Source organism: Narcine bancroftii, chromosome 2 (assembly GCF_036971445.1).
Source record: "Narcine bancroftii isolate sNarBan1 chromosome 2, sNarBan1.hap1, whole genome shotgun sequence".
Lineage (NCBI taxonomy): Eukaryota > Metazoa > Chordata > Chondrichthyes > Torpediniformes > Narcinidae > Narcine > Narcine bancroftii.
The window spans coordinates 307,872,984-307,884,510 of NC_091470.1; the positions used below are offsets into that span (position 1 = coordinate 307,872,984).

Sequence of the window (11,527 nt, forward strand, 5' to 3'; positions counted from 1 at the left end):
GCAGCTGGATCTTCAGCAGCGTGGACTCGATGCTGTCGACCTCTGCCATCTCGAGTACTTCGACGTTAGGGATGAAAGCGCTCCAATGGATGTTGAGGATGGAGTGGAGACAACGCTGGTGGAAGCGTTCTAGGAGCCGTAGGTGGTGCCGGTAGAGGACCCATGATTCGGAGCCGAACAGGAGTGTGGGTATTGCAACGGCTCTGTATACGCTTATCTTTGTGAGGTTTTTCAGTTGGTTGTTTTTCCAGACTCTTTTGTGTAGTCTTCCAAAGGCGCTATTTGCCTTGGCGAGTCTGTTGTCTATCTCATTGTCGATCCTTGCATCTGATGAAATGGTGCAGCCGAGATAGGTAAACTGGTTGACCGTTTTGAGTTTTGTGTGCCCGATGGAGATGTGGGGGGGCTGGTAGTCATGGTGGGGAGCTGGCTGATGGAGGACCTCAGTTTTCTTCAGGCTGACTTCCAGGCCAAACATTTTGGCAGTTTCCGCAAAGCAGGACGTCAAGCGCTGAAGAGCTGGCTCTGAATGGGCAACTAAAGCGGCATCGTCTGCAAAGAGTAGTTCACGGACAAGTTTCTCTTGTGTCTTGGTGTGAGCTTGCAGGCGCCTCAGATTGAAGAGACTGCTATCCGTGCGGTACCGGATGTAAACAGCGTCTTCATTGTTGGGGTCTTTCATGGCTTGGTTCAGCATCATGCTGAAGAAGATTTTATTTAACCTGCATGAGATAGAATTTCAATGTGTTCTGAACCCAGTGCCAAAGGTTGTAGTCTATGTAAAATTAAAACAGAAATTGATGTCAACACTAGCATGTAGTCTCTGTGGAAAGAGAAATTGAGTTAATTTTTGTTGAAAGATCTTGAACCTGCTGAATGTTATCAGCATTTTCTTCTTATTTCGGAATTCCAGCTTATGCAGCATTTTTCTATTTTTGTTCCTTTTATAAAACTTTGCTTTAGAAATTAGTGATATAAAAAGTGTGCTAATTCTAAAAACTGCTTAAGGTGTTAAGTGTTGTTTGTGATTGTCTTTTTTTTAAAATCTAGTTTCTGTCAGTGCCAGAATTGATGCCATTCCGTCTGACACCTCAGTTCTTGAACCTCATGCTCCCAATGAAGGAATCTGGCCTTATTTATAACACGATGGTGCATGGATTACGAGCATTCCGCCTAGATCCTGACCTTCTCCTTAGTACAATGGATGTCTTTGTGAAAGAACCATCATTGGACTGGAAGGTAGCTAGCAATGATGTTGCATGGTTAAGGAGCATCTGTGGGAGAAAAAAATGCTTGATGTTTTGGCCAGAAACCCTGCATCAAGTTAATAATCAATCGAGTTAATATCCTATCATGTCCTCTGGTATCATTGGGGAACAATATTATCCCCTTGCTTATGCATTCCAAGTAACTGATTATTCGTAGCAATTGGATTTTCTGACAAGAATTCAATCGCATGCTGAAAAAAGAATTTGTAGGTCCTGTGTTATTTCAGTGTATAAATAGAGACATAGAGTATAGATTCTGCGAGTGAGAACTTTATCAATCACTTAATTGTGAATTGTTTGCAGGACTGCACTTATGAAATGGTCTCAAAGTTTACAGACAACATTGTGCAGAACGTTGCCAGAGATGAGAGATTTTATTAATAGTTAAATATATCAGCTCCTTGGACGTAAATTTAATTTTTTTTAAATTAAACATACAGCCTGGTAACAGGCCCTTTTGGCCCACAAGTCTGTGCCACCCAATTGACTTACAACCACCCCCCCCCCCCCCCAGTATGTTTTAGAGGATGGGAGGAAAACAGAGCCCTCGGGGGAAAACCTATAAACTCCTTACAGACAACGTGGTGATGTATCAGGGTTAGGCTAATCACTCCCCTAACCATACCATCTTAATGTGACCAAAAGAAGTTTATGATAATGAGAGGTTCTGTGAAAATAGTTAATTATTCTCTCAAACAGCTGGTTCATAAAACAGATTGAATATGAAATTTTAAGAAATAAATGAGTTATTTTGCTCATTTATTGGGACATGGAACTCAGTAATTGGTCCTGACAATTACTTGAAAATGAACAAGAAGCAATATTATAAACAAAATCTGGGCTCAAAGAATGGCCACTCTTTCAAAAAACATCATGACTTCTTCCTGGCTAAGTTTCAATGTCTGTAATGATAACTTGAAAGATAAAACTTGTTCAAAATGCATCAATGAACTGTGTATTCTGACCAAATAATTTGCTTATTCAAAGTGTGTTAGGAAATTTTTAAAAATTATTAGCATTTTTCTTTACTTACAGAACCTTGAGCAGAAACAACTGCAAAAAAAAGGAACATGGATTAAGGATGTTAAAACAAATGAAATTAACTGGTATCCCATGCAGAAGGTGAACTGCGCTAAAAAGAAACTTGAAGGAGCAAATCCATCTTTAATCACCAGGTTAGTTGGGTTATCATAAAATTGAATTTTGCAACAGACTAAGGTAGGAACTAGAAAATAGATCATTTGGTATTTTGAAGACATGCATGTCCCTTTAAATGTGAGAAGAATTTGCTTCATGCTATTGTATATGAAGTTGGGGTTGAGTGCAGTACACAAAAGTGCTGGAGAAACTCAGGTCATGCACCTTTTATAGGAAATGAAAGGTAATCAACGTTTCAAGCCTGGGCACTTCATCAGGAATCTTGAAAAATAAGCAGATACCTGACTAAGAAGGGAGGAGCACAGGCTAACAGGAAGAGGTGGATACATGTGGCGAGATAGAAGAGAAAGAAGCTAAGAAGTAATTGGGAGAGGGCTAAGGGGTAGGGAAAGAGGTTAATGCCATCTGGTTGGAGACTGCCAAATTGTTATTCCAATTTGCACGAGGTCTCAATTTGGCATGAGGCAATGGACGGACATGTCAGTGTGGTGATGGTGTGTGGAATTGAAATAGTTGGCCACTGCAAGGTCCTTGTTGTTGCTGCAGAGGGAAGGTGTTCACTGAATCAATCTCACAGTGTGCATCCAGTCTCCCCAATGTATTGTGAGCACCAGATGCAGTCAATGATCTCTGAAGATTCACAGGTGAGGAGTTGCTTCACTTGGAAGGAGCCCTGAATGGTGGTGAAGGAGGTTACAGGGTTAGGTAGCAAGGGGCTGATTGGTGGGAAAGGATGAGTGGATGAAGAAGAGCTCCCTATGGAAAGCAGAGAGGAGGAGAAGACATGTCTGTTGGTGTGAAACATTGGTTACCTTTTACTTCCCATGGATGCTGTGTGACCTGATGAATTTCTCCATCACTTTTCTGCATTACATTCTATTGCATATGGCTTCTTTGTTATTAGTACAATGAATTTCTTCATATCTACCTGGTAAGGACTTTAAAAGTCAAGTAATTACCGAGGCTCAGGCCAGGCGTCCGAGGAACGCAGTGTAGAAGAGGCGAGGAGAGAGTGATGGGGTTAATTGGTAGAGGGCCAATAAAAGGAGGGTAAGGTAAAGGTGCAGCCCAGCGAGTGAGTGGCACAGAGAAGGAATGGGACTGAGAGGCTTTGGCTCGCGAGGCTGAGGTCGAGCTTGTTCGCATTAAGGTAAGGCTGGTTTAGTTGTATATTTGTTTCTTTTGCAGGAGGAAGGGGAGAGAGAAAAAAATGAGTGTGAGGGCAGTTTCCTGTTCTCAGTGTCAGAGGTGGGAGGTCCTGGAGTCTTCCAGCCTCCTGGATATCCATGTCTGTGCCAGGTGTGCTGAGTTGTGGCTTTTCAGGGACCGTGTTAGGGAACTGGAGCTGCAGCTCGATGACCTTGTCCTGGTCAGGGAAAATGAAGAAGTCATAGATAAGAGTTACAGCCAGGTGGTCACACCAGGGCCACGGGAGGAGGATAAGTGGGTCAGAGTTAGGAGAGGGAAGGAGAAAAGTAAGATGCAAGAGAGGACCCCTGTAGCAGTAAACCTCAATAATAGGTACTCCTCTTTGAGTAGTGTTAGGGGGACAGACTGGTTTATCTCTGGCCTAGAAGGGTAGGGAAAGGAGGGCAGTTGTCATAGGTGACTCAATAGTTAGGACAGATCACAGTAAGGAGAACCGGATGATGGTTTGCCTCCCTGGTGCCAGCATCCAGGATCTTGCTGCTCGTGTCCAAGATATCCTAAAGTGGGAGGGAGATGAGCCAGATGTCGTGGTACATGTTGGTACCAATGATGTAGGGAGGAAGAGAGCAGAGGTTCTGAAAAGTAAGTACAGGGAGTTAGGTAGAGAGCTGAAAAGAAGGGCGGTGAAGGGAGTAACTCAGGATTACTGTCTGTACCACACGACAGTGAGAGCAGGAATAGAAGGAGGTGGTGGATGAATGAATAGCTGAAGGGATGGAGCAAGGGGCAGGGATTCAAGTTTCTGGATCACTGCGACCTTTTTTGGGGGAGGTGGGACCTGTACAGAACGGACGGGTTGCACTTGAATCCCAGGGGGACCAGGATCCTGGCAGGGACATTTGCTAAGGCTGCACAGGCGACTTTAGACGAGAATGGTTGGTGGCAGGGAACCAAACAAAGGAGAACAGAAAGGAGGTTTAGATTGCAGAGAAAGCTTGTAGACAGTGTTTGGGGGTGGATAGGCAGGTGATAGAGAAGGAAGATGCTCTGTACGAAGATGGAGAGGAGATGATAGAAAAAGAACATGGAATTCTTTGTAAAGATGAGGCAAATGGAGAATAAGTTGTGGGAAATCTCTGAAATGCATATACTTTAATGCTAGGAGCGTTGTAAGGAAGATAGATGAGCTGAGAGTGTGGATAGACACTGGGCAGTGTGATGTGGTAGCAGGAAGCTAAATATTACAGCGGTGCTTAGGCAGGATAGATTAGAGGGCTCATCCAGGGAGGCTGTAAGGGTAAGGGTAGTCACAGTTATAGGGGTGTATTATAGACCACCTAATGGGGAGCGAGAATTAGAGGAGAAAATTTGTACAGAGATAACAGATATTTGTAATAAGCACTGGATTATGATAGTGGGAGATTTTAATTTTTCAAATATAGACTGGGAAACCAATTCTGTGAAAGGGCTGGATGGACTGGAATTTGCCTACCAAAACAGCTTCATATCTCCTTTTAGCCTTTCTAATTTCCTTTTTTTTTATATACACTCTCCTTATAATCCTCAAGCAGTTCATCCCTTCCTCTGAACCAAGTTCCCAATATTTTTTGAAAACAAAAGCTCCCTATAGTTTCTAAACTTTCCTGTAATCCTCATGGGGACAGACCGACTCTGCACTCTCTGAACATCCTCCATTTATCTGCCACATTCTTCCCTAAAAAACTTCAGTCTCAGACTTTAAGGTATGAGGAATGAAACTCCAAGCTTTAAAAAGCTGGTTTAACAGGACTTAAAACATTATAGTATTCTAAAAATTGCATGGCACTTTCTTAGCTTGGATCGCAATCTGACTCTACCCTCAAACCCTTTCTAACTACTCGTTCCTCTTACTTTGCAACACTCCTGAAGATACCCATTTTTATCGTATACAGTAGCAGTGTTTGATAATGGACTGCAGAGTCAATCATCAGGGCAGAATTACAGGAATCCCAAGAGGTAACATAGACCGAAGCAAACAGAGAGGAAGTACAATAGGAATTTTGAATTAAAAGTTAAATCAAAGCATTTCCCTTGTATCATTTAAAATTTTGTTATTGAATTGATATTATAGTTGCGTAACCTTTCCTGAATATTAATACTCAGAATTTTCTCGTGAATTAGAAGATTTAAAAAATAAATCGCATGCGCAGTTACTTCATGCAATTCCAAATTTTCCAATGGTAAAAGCTCCACAGTGAGGCACCATTAAATTTGCACCTTTGTTGTCGCAAGACTTGCTGTACAGTTCAATAGCTGTGAGTATCAATGGCCTCATTGTTAGTGTGATCACTGAAACTATATACCTGCAGGTTCTTCTCTCAACTATCTGAATAATTGTTTTCATTTCAGAGAGGAATTACGATTGGGGCATGAAAAGTCAGAGGTATACAAGAATTACATAGCTGTAACCAAGGGAGATGAGAGATACAACATCCGAGCCAGAGAACCAGATGAAGGCCTTTCTGTCGAGCAACAGGTAGAATGCCTGATCGATCAAGCCACAGATCCAAATATCTTGGGTAGAGTATGGATTGGGTGGGAGGCATGGATGTGAGCTCATGCAATCAAATGATACAAACTGGGAAAGTTATAACAAAGTTGTTCATGTTAAAGCAGTAAAGCAATTGGTTGCCTGCAATTATCCACAGTTCCCAGTCATGATACTTCACATCAGAAAATAAAGGGAATAACCAGCTAGTGACCTACTTCGGCTTTTTTCCAGTGGAAACAATCAGTTACAGCCTCAACCGTCAAGTATTTTAGTAGGGAATGGTGGAGAAAATCCAATAAAATGTTTAAGAATAAAACATGGAATTTAGTTTTATAGCTATGTTCCGGGCAACTGGGGATTGATCTTTAAAGGCTGTAGTCATAATTGGAAACATTAGAATGGTAAAAAGAATGTACACAGATGTCAAAAAGAAATAATTTCTAGGTCAATTAAGCTTTGTGCATAAAGATTATGAATACTACCTATATAAATTTACAAATTTATGTAAAATCAACTTACTTTTCCTCTGGTTTTTATGACCAGACACAACATACAATTTTCCACCACCTGCTTTAAGGATTCATGCTAAATATAAACTTTTAGTTACCATAAATAAAGTTTGTTTTTCCTACTGTGTGAATTATTTTCATTTCCATGGAAGAATGGGGTAACAAGTGTGAAGCAAAGCTGATGTATTGTCAGAATCTGATAGACTGATTGGAGCCTGTGCATTTCTAACCTTACCACTGGAGCAAAAGTTGTGCATCTGCTTCACTTACCTCATCAGTTGAAAGCTTAGTCTTCTGGAACAGAAGAGGACTAATGATTCCTGTGGAAAGAAAGATGTTTTCTCCAACATATTAGTTCTCAACCAGGTGAAGCACAGTTGTGTGTTAGGATGGAAGTTCAGTACTTACATTTTTTTTCTGAATGTTGTTTTGTCAGCCATTATAAATTAAAACCTTTGTAATATTTTCCTTAGGTTGCTCTGCAAAATAGTTGCAAAAATAATGCGTATGTACACTTTAAACGAGCACAATTGTTGTTTTAATCACTGAGGCATAAAGGATTGCGGAAATGATGTATAAGCTCTAAACATTTCAGATATACTTTCATGTTACATTAGTGTTCAAGATAAAGGACACTATACATTACCAGGGATTTGTCTATTAAGCAATATTCATTATTTATTCATTCCTTGAAATACTGTGCTGATGTTTATACTTACATTTATTTGGACAATCATTTGGTATTCCAATTCACGAATGCTATAATTAAAAGTACTTCTGAGGCAATAAAGTGACTGGATCACAGAAGCTTGTGTGGAACAGAACTCGAGAGTAATTCAAATGAAATAAACCACATGGGTTAGAGTTTCAGCTTTAGTTGCAAACAGTAACTTCCATACAAATAGACAGTTTTTAAATCTATTTTCCCCCCCAAGCTGAAATTTATTTGCATGTCCATCAAAGGCAAAATTTTAAAAAATATTTCTTCAGCATAATTACTTGTTTTAATTATGATCAGAAAAAGTAACAACTTGGTTTTTGTTAATATCCTTGCATCAAAAAGTTTTGCAAGCAAATAAATTTTGCAGATTGGTTAATTCAACCTTTGGACAGTGTATTTTTAAAATTACAAGAAACCATAAATACAAATTACACTGGACACTATTTACTTTTATCTGATGCATCTTTTTTTTGCTGATATTTGAAGAATTGAGTTTCCACAATGCTTTTTTTTCTCCAGCAAGGTGCATAGAATAAAATTTATAACATTTGTTCTTTTTGTTTAAAAAAAAGTATAAACAACCAACAATCAATTTAATACTGCAAAATATCTCTACATCTTACCCAAGGAAGAAAGAGATTCCAATCAATCTAAGAGCATGATTTTGAGTAAATAAAATGGCACAACCTTCAGGCTTTGGAACATTGACAAATCAGGGTTTACATTTGGAAACAAGTTTCAGTCGACAATTGAACCTCAAGAGTTCAATCAATACAAATGCTTAATTATTGTGTGAAACACAAAAGTCTGCAATTTCAGTGATTGTAGTAAAAACACACAAATGCTGAAGAAAGTAGGCTAGTCTTTTTAACATACAAAAAAGTAAAGATATATTTAGGACATTTTGGCCCTGAGCCCTTCTTCAAAGAATATGAAAAATGACAGAACTCTCAGAATTCAAACCAACAAAAGATGTTTGTGTGAAAAGAAGTACGAGGGGAGGGGGGGTTTCAATGAAGGCTAGAGAAGTCGATATTAATTCCATCCAGTTGGAGGGTGCCCAGTCGGAAGGCAAAGAGTTGTTCCTCCAATTTGCGAGTGTCGATGCACGAGACCATAGAAAGACATGTCAGCAAGGGAATGGGATGGGGAAATTAAAATGGGTGGGCACTGGGAGTTCCACACTATTGTGGCGGGCACAGCCGAGGTGCTCAATAAAGTAATCTCCCAGTCTGTGTCCAGTCTCTCCGATGAAAAGGAGATTACTGCTCTTCAAACTTCAGTATCTAGTATGGTGCTGGAAATATTCAGATCTGGAGGCATCTGTGGAGAGAGGGAACCACTGAGGGCAATGACCTGTAAACATAAAAAGGAATCAATTTTATTACAAATAAAATCCCCCAAAGCAAGAACCAAAACAAAAGCTGGACTTCCATGTTTCAAAAGTTAAACAATTAATTTGTGGTTAATTCTGCTACTCTACACTCACAAAAAAAAATGTTGAAAAGGATTCAGAAAATGTTGAATAAATGGCCTCATGTTTCTTCAAATTTAACTGAAGGGTCAACAGTACCACTTCTAATTTTTTTCTAAATTTAAACATGCTATAGTTTGGGAAAACCATTGAAATGTACTAGGTGGTTGAGGACCTTTCCATTTAACTAGAATGGGTGTCCTGGCTATTAAAGTAACAAATGCAATCACACGACAAGTTGAAGCAGATAAGTGGCCAGAGTCCAGAACTGGTTTTCCAAAAAGTACAATAAAAGGATGAAGTTGTAGGTCAATGAGCAAAACTGCTAAAATAATATCAAAACTATTTTTCCAATATTTTTTCAGGGAAGCCAGCTCAGTATTACATCTGTCACAGATAGGGTTTATATGGGAGTAAAAAGGAGCGAGCTTTTCCTTGGACATAACGGACCACCTTAAACTGTATCAAAGAGAGTCAAGCACACATTGAAGAAATGTTAACTAATTTGAGAATTTTCTTCCATGTCTCTATAGGTAGAGGAACCTGAAGTTCTCTTTCCCATTAATTCTTAATTTTGTCAAAATCACTGGATGTATTTTTAGGATCAAATCTTAAATTGGTGCTATTAAACTACCGAAAAGGGTTTAAACATAAAATTTTAAATCGGTAACTTCAGTCTGATGTGGTATTGGAAAAGTAGATAACATTTTAAAAGTTCCTAATCTGTAGATACCTGAAAAAAATGACCTAGGCAAGTTTTATTTATTAGACAACTGCTCAACAGACATGAGACAGTTATCCATAAATAAATCGCAAAAACATTCCTTCGTATTCCGTAAAAGAAAAGCTTGATCAATTCTAGATGTTGGAAGAAAAAAATTAGATAGGACTTGACAAGATAACGAAATTGAAACCCGATTTGTCATTTGTTTATTCAATTTAGTAAGGGCAAAGGGGAACGGAGCTCCTAAAAAAGCCAATGAGAACCCCTGCACAATCTCACGTGAAAGACTCAGCCATCATGGACATTGAATTTCATCCAAATCTTGTGTCCAGAAAATTATATACAGAATATTAATTGTCCAATGATAGAATCTAAAAATAGGAAATGCCATACCACCATCCTTTTTTTAATTTCTGTAAATTTTTGGACAATGTTGGCAGATCTAAACTATTATGTAATTCGAACCTTAACATTATTGTGCTGTTATTTAAGCTGCACACACTGCAGTCATTTAGTTATACTAAATAATGAATGCCCTTTCATACCATCAATTTGCCTTGTTGGTGTGCTGTGCACTTTATCATAATCCATTTCGTTGAACATTGATTTACCTTGCCAAATTTGCCTTGAGACCAAGGACACCCAGGAGCATTAGTTTATCTCCACATGGGGTGCAGGACTGATCTTTGGCCTCAGCAGGATTGGGGAGTATGCTCCAGTGGCTCAGTATAGCATTGAGCTGAAGGGTGCTGGCTTGCTTTGTTATCAGACAGAAAGAATTACTGAGACAACAGACTAGTCCACTCGTGATGATTGAACCTAACTCATGAAAGCCTCGTTCCTCTTCTGAATTTCCCTTCCAGAATATTTGAACTTGGAGATTTGTGCCTGCCCTGACTCACTCAAGATGTCAATTTAAAAATGTCTGCACTCCTGGCCTAGCACAGCAGCTGAAGATCAAATAAGTATTTAAACCTGGCAATCATAGTCCACTACGCAACAGTGATCCCTACCCTCTTATCTGCTTCAGGTAGAAGGATTATTTACAGGAGGCGCTTCAGAGTACTGAAGAGCTATCGCAGGATTGTCTAAATTAATTGCCAGAATAAGCATGGCAAAGTGTGGCCTCTCCCAGTGAAACATCCCTAGGAACAAAGCTCTTGGCAAATCCAATGGGCAGGGCACATTGTTTGCATGCCTGACACTGGAACCCCAAAACATTCTCTATATCGTGCTCTATTAAAGCTAAAGCTTAGCAGGAGGCCAGTAGCAGATGGGGCCAAAATACTCACCAACCTGTCACTTCAAACAGCTCTTGTGCCTACAAACCCCATAGTGCCCTCTTCAGCCATCTCAGAGCTGACAGAACTGGAAAAGAAACAAGTCATTGTTGATATTTACTATCTTCACAATCTTACCAGCTCCCCACCATGATTACCAGCCCCCCCACATCTCCATCGGGCACACAAAACTCAAAACGGTCAACCAGTTTACCTATCTCGGCTGCACCATTTCATCAGATGCAAGGATCGACAATGAGATAGACAACAGACTCGCCAAGGCAAATAGCGCCTTTGGAAGACTACACAAAAGAGTCTGGAAAAACAACCAACTGAAAAACCTCACAAAGATAAGCGTATACAGAGCCGTTGTCATACCCACACTCCTGTTCGGCTCCGAATCATGGGTCCTCTACCGGCACCACCTACGGCTCCTAGAACGCTTCCACCAGCGTTGTTTCCGCTCCATCCTCAACATCCATTGGAGCGCTTACATCCCTAACGTCGAAGTACTCGAGATGGCAGAGGTCGACAGCATCGAGTCCACGCTGCTGAAGATCCAGCTGCGCTGGATGGGTCACGTCTCCAGAATGGAGGACCATCGCCTTCCCAAGATCGTGTTATATGGCGAGCTCTCCACTGGCCACCGTGACAGAGGTGCACCAAAGAAAAGGTACAAGGACTGCCTAAAGAAATCTCTTGGTGCCTGCCACA

The 11,527-nt window shown here is 40.2% G+C and overlaps 1 protein-coding gene across 2 annotated transcripts in view; it reads left to right on the plus strand.

Annotated features, from left to right (window-relative positions):
* Window positions 1-6,739, plus strand: part of prkdc (protein kinase, DNA-activated, catalytic subunit) — a 287,184-nt gene extending 280,445 nt beyond the window's left edge. For both annotated transcript variants that reach the window (XM_069921531.1, XM_069921532.1), the window contains exons 84-86: window positions 1,051-1,239; window positions 2,304-2,443; window positions 5,964-6,739. In XM_069921531.1, the coding sequence (XP_069777632.1) occupies window positions 1,051-1,239; window positions 2,304-2,443; window positions 5,964-6,168 (534 nt within the window). In that variant the 3' untranslated portion in view covers window positions 6,169-6,739. The remainder of the gene's footprint in view (window positions 1-1,050; window positions 1,240-2,303; window positions 2,444-5,963) is intronic.
* Window positions 6,740-11,527: the final 4,788 nt, after the last annotated feature.